At 36.8% G+C, this 19,219-nt stretch overlaps 1 protein-coding gene across 1 annotated transcript; it reads right to left on the bottom strand.

Annotated features, from left to right (window-relative positions):
* Positions 1-16,642: 16,642 nt before the first annotated feature.
* On the bottom strand, positions 16,643-17,560 carry LOC142525888 (agamous-like MADS-box protein AGL18). Its single transcript, XM_075630175.1, has 6 exons — positions 17,532-17,560; positions 17,348-17,447; positions 17,219-17,260; positions 17,076-17,117; positions 16,809-16,984; positions 16,643-16,727 (listed from the first exon to the last, which is right to left on the bottom strand). Exons 1-6 carry the CDS (start codon positions 17,558-17,560, stop codon positions 16,643-16,645), a joined length of 474 nt encoding a protein of 157 aa, XP_075486290.1.
* Positions 17,561-19,219: the final 1,659 nt, after the last annotated feature.

Raw genomic sequence — 19,219 nt, 5'->3', positions numbered from 1 at the left:
ACAATTTGCGATGGTTTTTGAAAAAACGTCGCAAATAATATTAGCGACGGATTTATGTAAAATCATCGCTAATTAGCGACGGATTATGCAAAATCATCATTAAACCGTCGCTAAAATTAGCAACGGTTGGTTCATGATTTTCGTCGCTAATTGTAGCGATGGTCAATTCATTATTTCCGTCGCTAATATTTTCAGTAAAATAAAAAAAATTAATTTTAATAATTTAATAAGTTTAAAAAAACTTACAATTGGAATAGACTAACAATATTCATGATCTTAACTAACACTTAAAAATTTATCAGAAAATTAAAGCGAAAAAATTTATCCTAAATCGAGACTAAAATCGTGCAAGAAGAAAAATTTTAAGTGTTGTGAAGTGGTAAAATCATGTAAGAGAGAAAAATTTTAAATGTTGCGAAGTGGTGTATGTTAAAATGGACTGGATGTGCGGATATTTATAGTCAATTTGCGACGGTTTTGGTTAGCTTTTGGTTGAACCATCGCTAACCAAAAACCGTCGCATTTTTAAAATTTCCAACGGTTTTGCTTGTAACCGTCGCTATATTTAGTGACGGTTTTGTTAATTCTGTCGCTAAAATTAGCGACGGTTTCCCTTAAAACATGCGACCGTTTTACTTAAAACTGTCGCTATATATAGCGACGGATTATGTACCGTCGCTAAATGTAGCGACGGTTTAAACCAAAACCGTCCCTATTTTTAAAGCAACTGTTTAAACCAAAACACGTATCATAATCTAACATTGCAAATCGAAATCAAATTGTAAATAAAATATGAATTATAATCTACGAAACATAATTTATACAATCTGTAATTCAACTCATGACTCGGCATCTCAGACTCGACTCATCTCTCATCTAATCTAGGGATCCCGGTGAATAAGAACGTAACAAGTCTCCCACCTACTACTACCGGTCGCGGTGGCGGTACGTTCTTATTTCTGGACTTTGGTCTAGTCTATATCGAATAATCTGTAATAAGGATGCTATCTATATCTGAAGCATCTCGATATACCAAACGTCCAGTGTCTTGGCATGTCTGTCCAAGACTAACCCTATTCTGACAATGTGCAATGGGCCAGTGACTCCTCTGTCATAGTCTAGCCCCTCTGTCAGTGACTCTCACTCAATAGCTCTCTGCTTTCTACTTTCTAATTCAATAGAATAAACATAATCATTAAAACAAAAAGGTATAAAAACAATACCATACAAGTATGTGGTTTAGGAAAATTCGAGTTAAATCTACTCAAGTCGATCTCCCAGTTAACATCGATTTATACCTTTCTCTTCTCGATCTGACGTAGACGAAGTCTCGAACTCAACTCTGTCCATACCCAATGTCCAGTTGTAGCCTGGTCGATAAGAATTCAGAGGAAAGTGGCCCCTTTCTTTCTCGCGCACGTCGCACCGCGGGTGCGCTCACCTTTGGACCGGGTGCGCTGCACGTATTGGATCACCTTCAAAAAATTCAGAAGGAACGACCGCGGGTGCGCTCTTTCTTGGACCGCGGGGGCGGTGACCCTACTGTAGCAGCACCGTGGTGCGCTCTGTCTGGCACCGCGGTTGCGGTGTCCCTACTGTAAAAATAGCCAACTCTCTGTCCATCGACCTCGGGTGCGGTATATTTCATAGCGCGGGTGCGGTGGCTTTTTCCCTCAAAACACAACTTTCTGCCCTTGCACCGCGGGTGCGGTCTACTTCTTGGCGCGGGTGCGGTCTCTCTCTTTGTCAACAAACTCAATTTGCAACGTCGCTTCTCCACGTCTGTTCTTCCATCGCCTTATTCATAATATATAACAATTCAAAAGTATCAAACTAAAATCTCGGGCATTACAAGTGCTAACTTTCCAGATCCCGTTGACAAGTAAAATAGTTCAATGTGTTGAACGGCTTATAAAAGAGTTTATAAGCACAAAGAAAAATAGAAGTATGACTTCTATAAGGAGAATGTTACTTTTAATTTATGGAAGTGTTCGAAAATTAAAAGTTGGCCTAATAAATAATGTATTTGAAAATTGTGATTTTCATAAACATTATTATGAACTAATGTAAATTAATTCAAGTGTTGATTAATTAAACAGTAGTGGCCTACGTAGAGCCCAAATAATTAAATTAAATTCAAGTGTTGAATTAATTAATCATATCGGGTCTTGTAGAGTCCAATGAGAAATAATTATTCAACTAGTGGGCTTGAATAATTTCAAGTAAGGTTAATTTGTGTCAAATTTGTTGAGACATTTAAAATTAAAGTTAATGGGTTTTGTAATTGTTACAAGCCCAAATAGAACTTGCATGCATGAGAGATGAAGGGTGGAGGCTACTTTTTCAATATCCAAGGCATGTCATGCGCATGCTTACTTTAACTTTTTACACAGCCAAGAAAAATCTCTCCTTCTTCTCTGCTAATGCCTTGGCCGAAGATTTTGATACATTATTCTCTTTCATTTTTGCTTCTTCAATTGTTGAAGATTGCATACCTCTTCTCAAAGAAAAATCTTCTAATTTTTCTAGTGCAAAATTAGAGGGGATCTTCCTTGTTGGTAGTGGGCTTAATTTTTGAGCAACGAGTGCTCATTGGAAACTTGTAGATTGTCTAGCCATTGAAGAGCTAAGTTGTTTAACAACTTAGTTGGAGCCATTATCAATCCTTTGTGATTGATAGGTCAAAATTTCTAAAACACCCTATGTACGACATTTTGTATTTATGTTATTTGCTACACATCATAGTGAGGTGCTCGAATTTTTTTCTTGTAAAATTTGATTTTTGAAACTTCCGTTGCGCATCCGGGCACCGTAACCGATCCTTTTCAGTCTTGATTCACTATAACTTGAAAAATTACTGCATGCCTCTTAAATTGCTTGCCTCTAGCCCTAAACTGCTCTCTTATGTTGCCACTGTTACCGCCACTATTACCCTGTCTGAACTACTGTCTATACTGTGGTTGTTGGGGGTCGTTGTATATATACCGGTTTCAGCTCCCTTGGCTCGATCAAGAGCCTCAACAGAAGTATTAGGCCTTCCACTATTAACCAAAATAAGATATCAGGGTTAAGACCAATTATGAAGTGATCAGCCTAGATTCTTCATTGGATGCCACTTGAGGCGCAAATCTCAGTAAATTTGAGAACTTAGCAACATATTCCTCAACATTCAGATTTACGTGTTTTAAATATTGCAAACTCAGCTCCCCTGTCTTTCCTATAAGAGGTAGGAAAGAAACGCTGATAAAATTCAGATATAAATAAATCCCAGGTAACAATTGTACCTCGACCCTCTAAAGCTTTCTTGGTCATGTTCCACCAACTCATAGCAACATCTAATAACTGATGAACAACTACTTGATTTTACGATCATCTGGATGCTCAAGAGATTCAAATAACTGATCCATAATCTCCAACCAGCTCTCACACTCTAATGCCTTCTAGGTACCCTTCAACATTGGTGGGTGCAAAGACTAAAATATGGCTAACAGTATCTCCATCGAAGTCGGAGTTATATCCATTTGAGTATGAGTAGCAGTGCCCTGATCTTGTGCCACTGGTATGTGAAAAGGGTCCGATTAAGGTGCTTGCCTGCGCAACGGAAGTTTCAAAATTATTTTTCAAGCAAGAAAATCGTGCACCCTAAACTATAGTGTATAGCATTAAAACACAAAATGACATTCATAATGTGTTTAGAAAAAATTACCTATCAATCACAAGGATTGATGTTTTGGGTCCAACCAAGTTGTAAACAACTTGGCTCTTGAAGGTAGACAATCTACAAGCTTCCAACACCAGTCCTTGCTCAAATGGACTCCTTCCTTCACAATTAGGTCCTTCACTAACAAAGTAGAACCACTCTAATTTTGCACTAGAAAAATTAGAGTATTTTTCATTGAGAAGGCTAAGATTTCCCCAACAATTGAAGAAAGAAAATTGAAGGAGAATGAAGGTTGAAATTTCGGCCACTTCACTGCAAGGAGAAAAAGGAGAGTTTTTTTCTTGGTTGTGCAAAAAGTTGTTGTGTACTCCAAGGGTAATGCCATGCCTTTGATATTGAAAAAGTAGCCTCCACCCTTTCATCTCCCATGCATGCAATTCTATTTGGGCTTGTAACTATTACAAGGCCCATGGACTTTTATTTAAATGTCTCAAACACATTCGAGATCATTTAACATTTACTTAATTTTACTCAAGCTCACTAGTTTAATAATTATTTCTAATTGGGCTCTACAAGGCCCAATGTTATTTAATTAATTTAACACTTGAATTAACTTAATTATTTGGACTCTACTAGGTCCACTAGTGTTTAATTAATTCAAAACTTGAATTAATTTAATTTAGTCCATAATAATGTTTATGAAATCACAATTTTCAAATACATTATTTGTTTGGCCAAATTTTAATTTAGGAATACTTCCTAAAATTAAAAGTCACATTCTCCTTATAGAAGTCATACTTCTAATTTTTCTTGCGCTTGTAAACTCCTTTATATGTCGTTCAACATATTGAACTATTTTACTTCTCAACGGGATCTAGAAAGTTAGCACTTGTGTGACCCTCAATGGTTCAATGATACAACTAGCCGTGGGTTCACATCTGTAATGCCCGAGATTTAATTGTTGTAATCAGACGTTGATTACTGACAGAAGTGAGGTTATAGGAACTCAAATGAAGAGCAGGGCATCGTTACAGTATAAGCCAAGATGTTGAATCCGACCATCTCAAGATGTTGGCCAAGATGTTGAACCGAACATCTCGCGCCCGAACGGTGGAAAAGAACCGCCCGAGCGCCAATGCACCATGAGTTGGACAGAATGTTTTGGCGCTCGAGCGGTAGAATATTACCGCCCGAGCACCAGGAGATGATCGGTTTAGTATCTCGACAGAAATTTCCGCGCCCGAGCGGAAATTCATGACCGCCCGAGCGCGAGACATGCAGTAGGCATTACCGTCCGTCTGATTTTGAATTTGACTTGCGGTACTGTGTTCCTATCGACGTAGGCTACAACTGGACGTAAGTTATGTTACGTTTTGATATGTGTTGAAATTATGGTATTTCCAGAATCAGATAGGATTCATATATGATGTTCTTGACATGTTAGACATCGTAGAATTGAAGTCAGATTGAGAAACAGATCGATTACAGATTTGTTATGATTTTCAGAGTTGATTTGATTGAGATTTGATATCAGATTTGTATGGTATCAATTATGAGATGTTGGAATTGATATCTGTTGATTTGTATTGCTGGGTATATTGAGATTGTGCGGTTATGCTGTTGAAACAGAATTCGATTTAGTTCTGATTATATCCAGTATCGATTGATTGGGGTATTGATATTGTATTCCTCAATATTGTTATTGTCAGATTGAGTATTGACAGGCTTTGAGTTCGAGACTTCGACAGAGTCAGAGTATCAGAAAGAAAGGTATGAATTAATGTTGAGTTGGGATTGCACAACTCGAGTGAGGTTTGACTCGAGTTTCCCTAAATCACATACTTAGTTTATTGCATTGATATTTGTAATTGATGAGATTGATGTTTGTAGTCTATTGATTTATAGCCACTGCATGTATTGACTACTGATTGTTTAGTCATTGGCTGATTCGCCTAGTCACCGGCTGATTCGTCTGGTTATTGGCTGATTCGTCTCGTTATCGATTGATTCGTCTAAACTTTGGCTGATTCGCTTAATTACTGGCTGATTCGTCTAGTTATTGGCTGATTCGCTTAATTCTTGACTGATTCGTCAATTCTGCGGCTGTTTCGCCCATACACTGGATATATGAATTATATCGATGCCGTATAGGGTTGATTCATTCCTATCGACTGAGATTCGATATAATTATCAATATCCAGACATTGGGATCCCTAGGTTAGAGTTGAGTCGAGTCTGAGACGACGCGTTGTTGGAGTCAAGTCTGATACGACTAGTTGAATTACAGTTTTATATCATTCATGTTTGTTGAGGTTCTACATGTTAATGATATCTTATTTATGCGTTTATATATGTTTTTATATAATTGCATGTTTACATTGTTTATACTGAGATTTATTCTCACCGGAGTTATCCGGATGTTGTCTTGTTTTGTATGTGTGCATGACAATAGATGGGGCTGGATCAGGGTCAAGAAGAGGATGAGAGAAGACAGTTAGCGTGGAGATCCGGACTTAGGAGTATATCTGTTATATCACCTGAGATGTAGTGAAGAAACAATAGTTATTATGATTTATGATTGTACAGGACTGGTACTTAGATCTGAATAGTGATCTTGTAAATGAGATATGATTTATTTCATATGCTGCGTACTCTCGTATTTAAAAAAAAAAAAATTTAGACCCTGTTTATTTTAATTGATTAATTATTCCCAGAAAGTGATTAAGAATTGAATTAAGTTCGGGTCCCCACAACAGGTGGTATCAGAGTGATAGATCCTTTAGATTGAGATAGAAGCTAGTGAGCAGGGTAGATTGAGTTTTCCTTCCTTGCTTGTGATTGCTAGCATGATTTACTGCTTTATATAATACATGTTCCTTGACTTATCTGATTTGATTTGATTGTGTAATATGTATTATTGGGAACGAATTTGAACCGATTCTTGATCAGCAGTAAGATGATCGGAGGAGGGAACTGAAGTGAAACAGGTTTATTGGATTGGGGTACTAATCCATTTGATTATCAGATATGCCTCCTCGAAGAATACCAGAACAGGGTAGCACATCGAATCTTCCAATGGATGTGACAGCAACTTCGATGGAAACGTTATTGAAAAGGTTTCAGTCATTCAAACCCCTGACACTGAAGGGTACTGAGACATCAGTTGAATGTGAGAGTTGGTTAGATAACATTGAGATGCTGTTTGATTCACTGGATTACAGTGATGAGCGCCGAATTAAATTGATTGGGCACCAGTTGCTTGATGTTGCAAAGAACTAGTGGATTACGATGAAGAAGGCCTTGGAGCATCGAGGTACGACTATTACTTGGGATGTATTTAAAACTGAGTTTTATCAAAGATTTTTTCCAGTGTCGTACATGAAAGACAAGGGGGTGGAGTTTGCCAATTTGAGACAGGGTCAGCTGAACATTGAAGAATATGTGACCAAGTTCTCTACCTTGTTGAAGTTTGCTCCACATGTGGCTGAAAATGACGAAGCCGTTGCTGATCAGTTCATCAATGGCTTGAATCCCGATATATTTACATTGGTGAACACAGGGCGACCAAATAACTTTGCTGAAGCCATGAATAGAGCAAAGGGCGCTGAAGCGGGACTGATAAGGCAGAGAGGAGCTACAGATATTCCTCCCGCACCGAGACCACAGCAACCACCACCCCGATTTGAGAGTGATAGTAGCAGTGGTGGAAAGAAAAATTTTCTGAAGGCTAGAGGAAAGCAGTTTAAGAAGTCTGGCGGCAGTTCTGCTAGCTCCAATGGTTCCAAACAGAGTTATACCAGAGCTTACTGCGAAAATTGTGGAGGGAGACATTCCACTGAGCAATGCCAAGGAGTACTTGGTAATTGCCACTTCTGCAAACAACAGGGACATTTTGCCAGAGTGTGTCCACAGAAAGGTTCTCAAAGATCCCAGGGAGCCGAATCATCTGGATCAGCGGCACAGTGGAGTAGACGATCAGCTGCTGTTCATTCATTTCAGCCAGCACCATCTCAGTCACAGCAGAGGCCAGGAGGAAGCCAGACAGTTGGCCAGCCTCCTAGACAGCAGGCCAGAGTATTTTCTTTGACTGAGGAGCAGGCTCAGGAAGCACCAGATGATGATGTTGCAGGTAACTGTTCTTGATGTAGTTATCCTGCTTTTGTATTGATGAATACGGATGCTTCCCATACGTTTATTTTTGAACGATTTGCATTGAATCATGCATGGCCTGTTGAGTTTTTATCTACTGTAGTGTATCTCTTTACCGGTTTGGGAGAGTTTTTATAGCAGTGAATTCTGTAAAATATCGTATACTACAATAGGATGAGAATGAGATTGAGTTAGATCGTCTGGTAGCTGGTATTGTACTAGTGTTGTCTGATTTGGGATTGCATTACTGATATTGATATGCTGATCAAGTACAGAGCTACCCTAGATTAGTTCCAGAAGATGGTGAGAATCGGACCTGAGATGGCCAAAGAATGAATATTGTACGATAATGATTCTAGATTGAGAATTCCTTTGATAATCCGTACTATCTATGATTTGATTATTACAGAAAGGAGCAGAGAGACTCCTTATGTATTCAGTTGATTTACTGAAGTTGAGTTTATCATTGGCTGATTTACCAATGATAAGAAAGTTATTGATGTTTTTCCCCAGATAAGACTTTAGATTTGATTTCAGTCAGAGAAATTGATTTTAACATTGACTTGATATCAGAAATTGTGAATTGGTGAATCCTGATTGAGACAGATTGCATTCATGGTATGTTATATCTGAAGATGATGTATTTATTGATTTTAATAGAATTAAACCGTAATTAGTTGGCCGAGATTAATATCAGTGTTAAATATTTGCGGTTTTATGAGTTCAACAGATCAGTACCGATGTGTGATGTTTTGAATCTGATTGAATATTGCGGTTGTTCTAATTCCGCGTTTGAATCAGATAGTAGACAGTAGGGAATTTATATTGTACAGTCCGAACCAGAGCTGATTTTGAGAATTACAGCAGTTCAGAAGTTTGATCAGACTGTTCAGAACTTGATTTCGATAGTCAGAACAGTGCGTCAATTAGAATACCAGGTAAGTAATACTGCATTGTATATAAATAACCGATCTATTATGCCAGATGTTCCAAAATTGAAATGATAAATATTGCCAAAGGTGTGCAATAATTTATTCAGTATGCATTTTGATAGCAGAAAATGTGTTGATAAAACCAGGAGATTGGTTATACAGATTATTAATTCTTAAATAGAAATGGAAGTACATTTCTATGGATTGGTGACAAAACTATCGAAATCTTTCTAAGACTGTGCTGCGATTGATTATGATTGTAATTAACCGAATGCTCGAATCTGCATGTATTATGTTGTACAGGATGATGTACAGATAAGATCAGACGATCAAGAGTTATGTCAGAAAAGTGATTGGACTACACTGAATGCTAGAGTTGATTATATCATACCGTGATTTTGGTTGATTTGTACTTTTGGCCGAATGTATAGCATGATTTTCATCTATGATTTATAGGTTGACAGATAGTCGGAGCGAATTATCTGGATACTGGAGGATATCCAGGAAAAGTAGTGCTGGATTTTAGCACTAGTGACCTGAGGTCTTGTCACTTTATGAAATATTGTATAATAATAGCTATTAGATGAATATCGAAATAGCTTTAGTCGAGGTATTGTACAGTGAGAACTGCGGATTTCCTTCGTATGGGGATAATACTGCGGTGATGCCTGAGATTGGATTTGATAGAATCAGAGATTTGATAAAGAGAATGAAACTGATTCAGAAACAAATGAAGATAGCTCGAAAATTGATACGAAATAAGCCAACGTCGGATGATGACTGTTTGTATCTGAGACCGAGATTGTGTTATTAGGAGCTATTGATTGGTATATACGGATGTTGTATAGCCAGTATTTTGAGATTGATTTTATCAGAACTTCTTCGAGTTATATTATGATGTTATATTTCTTGAAGTATTATTCCAGATTGAAATCAGAATCAGTAAAAGAAAAATAATTCAGAATGAAGACTATTCTGCTGTTGAAAGTCCAATAGAATTGGTAGAATATCGAAGAAGCTAACTGAGAGACAGAATCTAATATGAGACAGCAAATTTCAGAATTGTTTCATTAGGGTAAGTTTTCTCTTGGCTTTTGTGTATCTCCTTCTTGTATCTGAGTTGATATCTAATTTGACTGCCTGTGATTTCGGGGACGAAATCATATCTAAGGGGGTAAGAAATGTAATGCCCGGGATTTAATTGTTGTAATCAGACGTTGATTAATTGACAGAAGTGAGGTTATAGGAACTCAAATGAAGAAGCAGGGCATCGTTACAGTATAAGCCAAGATGTTGAACCGAACATCTCAAGATGTTGGCCAAGATGTTGAACCGAACATCTCGCGCCCGAGCGGTGGAAAAGAACCGCCCGAGCGCCAATGCACCATGAGTTGGACAGAATGTTTGGCGCCCGAGCGGTAGAATATTACCGCCCGAGCGCCAGGAGATGATCGGTTGAGTATCTCGACAGAAATTTCCGCGCCCGAGCGGAAATTCATGACCGCCCGAGCGCGAGACGTGCAGTAGGCATACCGTCCGTCTGATTTTGAATTTGACTGCGGTACTGTGTTTCTATCGACGTAGGCTACAACTGGACGTAAGTTTTGTTACGTTTTGATATGTGTTGAAATTATGGTATTGCCAGAATCAGATAGGATTCATATATGATGTTCTTGACATGTTAGACATCGTAGAATTGAAGTCAGATTGAGAAAAAGATCGATTACAGATTTGTTATGATTTTCAGAGTTGATTTGATATCAGATTTGTATGGTATCAATTATGAGATGTTGGAATTGATATCTGTTGATTTGTATTGCTATGTATATTGAGATTGTGCAGTTATGCCGTTGAAACAGAATTCGATTTAGTTCTGATTATATCCAGTATCGATTGATTGGGGTATTGATATTGTATTCCTCAATATTGTTATTGTCAGATTGAGTATTGACAGGCTTTGAGTTCGAGACTTCGACAGAGTCAGAGTATCAGAAAGAAGGTATAAATTAATGTTGAGTTGGGATTGCACAACTCGAGTGAGGTTTGACTCGAGTTTCCCTAAATCACATACTTAGTTTATTGCATTGATATTTGTAATTGATGAGATTGATGTTTGTAGTCTATTGATTTATAGCCACTGCATGTATTGACTACTGATTGTTTAGTCATTGGCTGATTCGCCTAGTCACCGGCTGATTCGTCTAGTTATCGATTGATTCGTCTAAACTTTGGCTGATTCGCTTAATTACTGGCTGATTCGTCTAGTTATTGGCTGATTCGCTTAATTCTTGACTGATTCGTCAATTCTGCGGCTGTTTCGCCCAGACACTGGATATATGAATTATATCGTTGCCGTATAAGGTTGATTCATTCCTATCGACTGAGATTCGATATAATTATCAATATCCAGACATTGGGATCCCTAGGTTAGAGTTGAGTCGAGTCTGAGACGACGCGTTGTTGGAGTCAAGTCTGATACGACTAGTTGATTTACAGTTTTATATCATTCATGTTTGTTGAGTTGCTACATGTTAATGATATCTTATTTATGCGTTTATATATGTTTTTATATAATTGCATGTTTACATTGTTTATACTGAGATTTATTCTCACCGGAGTTATCCGGCTGTTGTCTTGTTTTGTATGTGTGCATGACAATAGGTGGGGCTGGATCAGGGTCAAGAAGAGGATGAGAGAAGACAGTTAGCGTGGAGATCCGGACTTAGGAGTATATCTGTTATATCACCTGAGATGTAGTGAAGAAACAATAGTTATTATGATTTATGATTGTACAGGACTGGTACTTAGATCTGAATAGTGATCTTGTAAATGAGATATGATTTATTTCATATGCTGCGTACTCTCGTATTTAAAAAAAAAAAAATTTAGACCCTGTTTATTTTAATTGATTAATTATTCCCAGAAAGTGATTAAGAATTGAATTAAGTTCGGGTCCCCACAACATCTCAATGTGATTCGGGACTAAACATGTCCTTATATGAGCATACCCTAGTTGCTCCATTCTTGATTATCAACTCCTTGATAATAAGAACGTCAGAACTCAAGGCTGATAGTACCCAACCAATCATGTTAAACGCCTAGCAGCATCGCTTACATGATTCCCTAGGTATCAAATGATAGTGCCTGCAAGAATGATTCAATTATGGTTAGCATACAGTACGGTCCCTTCAACTCATATATCCCGACCGATTCGACAAGTATTGGTATATCGAGAGCTGTCAAAGAATCGATACTATGTGTCATGTCGTAGTTGCATCGTTGGTGTAATCTATGAAACCCCTTTCATAATTACAACCATACTCTGATCGGAGATTTCATACTACATATACATGTGATCACATAGGATATCCATACCCGAAGGTAAGCGGTGAATCCCCGACTACAATTACCGACTCCTATATGTTTCGACAAAACACCCAACCTTGCCACCGGATGACCCCATGAGAGTCGGTAAACAAGTCAAAGTGCAATGCTAGCACATAGAGTCTCAATGTTGTCCCCTGTCATAAGGACTAATGGTGTACAAATATAAACTAGGACGTTTCCACTCGATAAGTGAGAACCACTTGGAAAGTCCTTTATGGAGGGTTGTTCAGTGCACTCTACAAGGAGCACCTATCTGCATGTTCGGACATCACAATGTCCCCTACCAATGAAACATGATATTCACATCGTAGATACTAGTCTCAAACTCGAGCGGCCTATATCCTTCTTAGCGGCGGCTGAATCGGCTAGGAACTGTTTAGAATATACAGTATTGCAAATACAAGTTTCATGATACTCATCATATGAGCATCTCATATTCTTTCTACTATTTGTATATTCAAAGAGTTTATCTATGACACTAGCATGGGTATACAGATAAAGATGTGCCAAAACAATAATTTCAAATATTATTAAAATAAAGATTGTTTATATATAGAGTTTCATTGTGAACACTCGGCCAACACTTGGCTCGACGGGCACATACTCTAACAGTATGTTCTGTCTAGGTCTACCATGACCTCTACCTCGAGTAGCCATGTCTGATATACAATATATCAAACACATATAAAATCACAATATCATAATCATCTCAATTTTGTATCAACCATCTCCGGCTCTCGAGACTCAATAAATCTCAAAAATCTCGAATAAAGCTCAACAATATAATATATCAATTATGATCATATATTTCACATTATGGAACAGTGAAAATGCTAGCAAATATATAACATGATCAAGCAATTCAAACTGACTCGATCTACCTTGTTCCCAAATATCTTACGCTCTGATACCACCTAATGTGGGGCCCCGGGTCTGACAGTAATACTAATAATTATAAATGTAACAAACCAAACGATTGAGTAAAACACATAATCTGTGGTTCACAAACTGACATAAATATCGTCAAAATAATTTAAAGTTCTCAAATATTTGAAATATAAGTTTTAACATGCCAAAATAACTAGTGAACCAAAATAATCCAAACATCATAAAATAGCTCGTAAGATCCGAGAATCCCACTCTAACTCGTAACTCCTCGCCTGGAGCTAGACTCTTGCATCCCAAGCCTCGCCTCACCTACCGTCAAGCACATGAAAACAAGAGGTAGTCGACGTGGCGATGAGTATAAACCCATATGATCTATGATGCAATCAATAACATATGAGAATTAAAATGACAAATAGTTCATATAAAATTCATAAAAATGCAATATAATGCAATGCATGATTAGAAGCTGTGGGCTATCAATAAATCTCAAGATCAAGTGAATCATCCGGTCATAGGGTACCCAAGGGAAGAGAATCCCCCAACAACATCCATCGACTCATCCGCTCGGGGTGAGGTGTTGTGTTCTACAATCCCAGGACTATGATGCGCCTATAGAGAGTGTTCAGACCATAGCAGCAACCTCCGCATACACTATGTCAACTCAACTATAGCCCCATACGTCCAACAAATCAGTAAATCAAGGCGACCTCCACCATATCAAATATTAATAGACAAGTGGCTCCATATGCAATGTAATGATGCAAATCAATATCATCATCTAGATATCATAATAAACTCATCTCAAGACATCAATCATCATCAAATCACAAGTAATTCTACTATAACTCAAGAACTCGGATCATTTATCAAAACAGAGCAATTTCTGTTCAAAATTCATAATTAATTCAATACTACTTCAAATCAAGATCCGCAAATTGGATATGCAAGAAAACTAAAAGCCCAACAATTATTCTTCACAAAATTTTGTCAAATAAAGTCATTTACTTAGTCGTTCATAATATGAAACATATAACATAATTCCCATGAATTCTGCGTCAATACATTTCTGGCACATTTTAGTATTTTGAGCATAACTTCCTCAATATCAAATGAAATCAAGCCAGTTTGCTATCATTTCTAAGACAAGACAATGTTATAACTTTCATTTGAACATCAAATCCAGAATCCCATTCAAGGAATCTCAGAATTCGAATAAATAGAAGGCATGTACACAAATCTGTACTAACTTGGAGTTCTAGACCAGTTTTAGTAAAAATCACATATCGCTTTCACTTCTTCATGGAATTGAGTGATTCAAAAACTAAATCGAAGCTAACTCTATGATCTACAAGTTTGATGAAGACCCTAACTCCAAAATCCAAACAAAACTATTCCATATACACGAAATACAGAAGGTGTAAAAATTGTTCTTTGCACGTAAACAAGAAACCATTCTCATATCCTTTTTAAATTCAAACCAACTCAAATACAACAACTTCAACATCTTAATATCTCAAATATTAATTCCAAATTTCAAGCCATTTCCAAACTTGAATAAAATTGGGAAATACTTACGTCAACTTGAAGCCCGTGACTAGAGGATCACAAATCTACCTTCATTTCATGTTTTTCTTGAGCGAATCACTCATAAAATGGAGAGAAGATGGATGAGGATTACGTGAAGGAGGAGGAAAATGATTGGTGGAGGTGAAGGTGGGCTTACATATTGATTTTTAACGTCTGTAGTGCCTCAGCACCACTTTTCAGTGCATTAGCGCCAAAATCCTGCATCTCAAGCGCCTAGGCGCTACTATTCTAGCGCCGCAGCGCTTGAATAGTAACCTCATGAACAATAACTTTTTTTTTTCAATTTTTTTTAAATTCGGGCATTACAAATAAGGGAGAACAGAAGCATGTGTGCCGCCAGCAGAGTACCAGAAACATAAGCTAGCATGTGACCGCTAGCACCTACGTGCCTAGGAGGCGCAAAAAGTAGAAGCGCGCAACCACGCAGAAGCAGGAGACAGAAACAGCACCAGTCACACACTAGCGTGTGACGTAGACCTGTGCGAGCTTCTTCATAGGTCTCGGAACATGGACACAAATATAAATATTGAAATCCTAACCACGAAAGAGGAGCTGCAGATGCATGAAAAACAAATACAAAGAATGAAGAACGAAGTGCGAAGATGGGAGCGCATCTACCAGGAATGGAGTCGCAGTTTCAGATTCTTTCTCTTATTCTTCTTACTATTTCTTAGGCGATTATTTTGATGTTGAAAAACATTAATTTGTTTTATCTTTTTTTTTCATCATGAACTGATTTATTTAATCTAGAGGACAACGTAGCTTGGTCGAATATATATTTATAAATTGTTGATTTACGTATGCGAATTTCTTCTTGATTTATTTATATTATGCGGATTCTAGCGATTTCAATTACTTGATCACTAATTGGAGTGTCATATTTATTTGAAATCTATCACTCGGGAGAGAGATTTAAAATAGAACCATATGAAAATATATCATTAGTGTTTATATAGTTTAGAAGATCTAAAACTCCATCGAATCAATTAAAAGAACTAATATGCTATTGAAATTATTTATTGTTTGATTTTTAATAGGGATATTGAAATCGATATTAGATAATTAATTTCTACATTCTACTTGGGAAAAGGAGTATGTATATTTGAGAATTCTAAGGTAGTAAACGGGTCGAATTTATAAATATAGATGTCAATGATAATTCAATATTGTAAAGACCAAGTGAAGCCGCACGTATAGATTCTTATTTTAGGTTATTTTAGATCGTTTGTGTGCTTTAATTCATTTTAACTTAAAATTATCAATCAACAATCGATTAAATTTTCTAAATAAAGTCTGACTATTCTAATTATGGTAAGTAATAATATATTATTAAATTGCACACTCTATGAGAAAGATATATATGCTTAAATCGAGTACTAAAACTTGACACCGTATACTTGCAATTAGCAAATATAGCAACAATGTGTGTGTGTGTATATATATAGGGACATCTATTTTAATTGAAGAAGAATTAGAAGCAATGAAATGTGGGTTAGTCTAGAAGACCAATTTTGATTCATACAGACGTACAGTGGTCGTGCTCGAACATGAGTCAATGCTTTTCAGTACAAATCCGAGTTTTGATTTCCACACCTTACTATACAATAAGTACATCAAACGAAATTTTTCAAATTGCTAATTACTTCCATTAGTAGGCCTCAAACCAACTATTAATTTTCATTCACATTCAACCCAAATTTTCAACATAAACACGTACATAGAAATATACGTAGAAATTCATTAGAATTCTTTAAAGGGGAGGCTGCAAGTCCATAAAGCTAATCACCTGGTGTTTTATACATTCCCAAAAACCATATGTGCGATGAGAAATATAGAATAACTAAATCAAGACATAGATAGATCATAAAATCCTCAAAGCAAAAAATATATATAAACCACAAAAGTAAGGTAGTGTTTGTAAATATTCGAAAAGTGATTAAAGATAATTTTTTATATAAAGTTGTACAACTTTGTAAAAAAAAAGTTCATAATAATTTTTTTAAACATTTGCAAACATTCCATAAACCGCCGGCTGGTCCTATATCGAAAGAAAAGTATCGGCATTGCTTCTTCTTTCCTCGCATGGAGTTTTCCTTTTTCCACAAACCTTGGAAGTTGAAGGCCTACACGAAAAGCAAGACACACATACTCCTAGTAGGAAAACAGTAACATAAAAGGCCGAAAATTCGGAGAAAATGTCTTACCCCAATTGCAGGGTGGTGTCCACTAAGTCTGCATCTCCAGTGCTAGTATCGCAAGCTAGTTGGGGACTGGCAACGCCTTGTCCGAGCTCGAAGTTGCTCTGCCCCTTCAACTGGTACTCGAGAAGAATTGGTTGTTGATAGCTGATCGGGGCACAAAGCCTTTCAAGGTTTTCAACCTTTGAATCATATTAAGCCAGTGCAGATTACTTAGATATATTCACATCAATAGCCGAATTTCGCAACGCAAAATGAGAGAGCTACACATGCCTTTTGGCGTAAAGTCACATTCTCCTGCATGGATTGTAGCTCCTGAAATAAAATTAAAATAAGGGACAAATGTTTTTCAATTTTCCTCCAGGACCCGTACAAGAAATCAGCTGATGCACAAAATAAGAGATTAATCTGCATACATTATCCCTTGATTTTTGAAGTTTCTGGACCAATATTGCCTCCTGAAACCGTAGCATTGTCTTTTATTGTTAGCAATCAAAGAGTAATACGTTTTGTTTTAAGTCCACAGTTTAATTTAAAGGACAAACCTTCCTATCCTTAATGCACAATAACCCTTCGTTTAGTTGTTGTTCGAGTTCTTGCAAATCTTCGCGACTCATGCTATCGAGATTCCTCCCCAACACATGCCTGCAAATTAACAGAAAAGACACAACACAACACAACACGGATTTTCGAAAAATACAAGAATCTCATTTTTGTGAGAAAACATACTGGTCCTCCTTTTGTTTGAGCTTTTCCATCTCTTCTCTCAGAACATCCTCTTGCCTCTGTTAAGAGAACAAACCATACTAAATCCGATACATATAATGAATATGTGGAAGGATTAAAAGTCCATAGATATGTCAAATTTTAAGCATCACACGTACCTCTGGATCGTGGTTCACCGGAACACCTTTTTTAATTCGCTGGCACTCTTCAAATCTCTTCATTATTTTCGCCATGCTGCAGTGATCAAGGGAATCATCGTTCAACTGATCAGCTTATCGTGTTGCATGATACTACTTATTGCATATCTTAGTTCAACCAGTTTCGAATTCTTATACAACCTATCTTTCGAACATCAGCGTAATTTTTCGGTTTCTCAGATCTCCATACAACTTACCCGAAAAACAAAAACAAAACAACAGCCATGTGTATTCAAAGACAATTTACTATAAATAACAAGCTTTGATATCTTTAACGCCTACCCCACCCCTAGCTAGACTCAACCAGAGTTCCTAAAGAACCGTGAACCGCAACCTAAACCGTTCTCTCAAAAACCAAAACCAAAACTAAAACAAAAACCCAGAATTTACAAACCGGTTTGGTACAGGTTCCTAAAAGTTAGAGGCCATTACCGAAATCATACTATAATCTGAAACTGTAAATTTGATTTAAATTCTATAGTACCTATAATATCGTAGATAATTTAGTTTATAAAAATCAAATCAACATTATTATAGTATAATTGTTAAATAATTAACTTTAATTAGTTTTGTTACCACATGAATCCATACTCTTTTGTTTCTCATATTAAATCACCAAAAAAATTCTCATGAACGAACAAACACATGAATAAATCCCAAAGAAACAACAGAAAAGGAATTCTCAGAAACGAAGATAGCAGCATAGAGGGCGTACTCGGAACTAGCATATTCGAACAACTTCCCGTCGTTGGAGTATCCAATAATGGCAACTTCGGAACCGCAGAGAATAGCTAATTCACTCGCCTTCTTAATCAAACAATCACGCCTCTTGATGAACGCACTTTTGATGCCGCTGCTACTTTTGCCCTCGGTAATTTTCTCTGCGGAATCCATCTTCTCAGAAGCCATTGAGTTGTTTTTACTCTTCAAAATCGCACAAAAATTCACTTATCATAATCCCAAAACGGCGGCTCTATGTACTCTGTGGCCTGCTTCTTCTATTATAACAAGGAGAACACGAGGAAATAAAAGGATGCATGTAGGACTCTTTGAACAGGAGACGTACTTATAGTGCTTTTTTTTTTTTTTTTTTATTATTGGTGGTTTAGATTTGGTAAAATCTTTAAAGTTCTAATTACAGAAGTATTTAGATCAACAAGTCTCGTTTTTTATTGGCAGAGCGATAAATTTTTTAATCCGCGATAAAATTTGACTTGATCCATATTTGAAATAAAAAAATATTTTTGAGATAAAAATTAATATTTTAATTGATAGGATCAGATTGATTAAGATATATATCTTATAAATAGAGACGGTCTTGTATATTTTTTATAAACTTTTGAATCGTAGGTCTCGTTTTCCAATTTTTTAGGATTTTTAGACATGGGTGTCGTTGAAATCTGATAATTAATTGTCCATGGTAGATCAATTTTTATCTATCATGGATGTTCAAAGCTAATGTTTTATTCCTAAAACTAATTACTAATTTTACAA

The sequence above is a fragment of the Primulina tabacum genome, chromosome 15 (genome assembly GCF_025594145.1).
Source record: "Primulina tabacum isolate GXHZ01 chromosome 15, ASM2559414v2, whole genome shotgun sequence".
NCBI lineage: Eukaryota > Viridiplantae > Streptophyta > Magnoliopsida > Lamiales > Gesneriaceae > Primulina > Primulina tabacum.
The sequence above is the reverse complement of the archived record's forward strand: the minus strand, read 5'-3'. Positions and strand labels throughout refer to the sequence as shown.

Excerpts from the sequence above, each read along its gene's own strand:
- LOC142525888 (XM_075630175.1), bottom strand. The coding sequence starts at position 17,560 with ATGGAAAAGCTCAAACAAAAGGAGGACCA. Across the intron at positions 17,118-17,218 it reads TTCAAAAATCAAGGGATAAT|GAGCTACAATCCATGCAGGA; the intron begins GTATGCAGATTA and ends ATTTTATTTCAG. Across the intron at positions 16,985-17,075 it reads ATGTGACTTTACGCCAAAAG|GTTGAAAACCTTGAAAGGCT; the intron begins GCATGTGTAGCT and ends TATGATTCAAAG.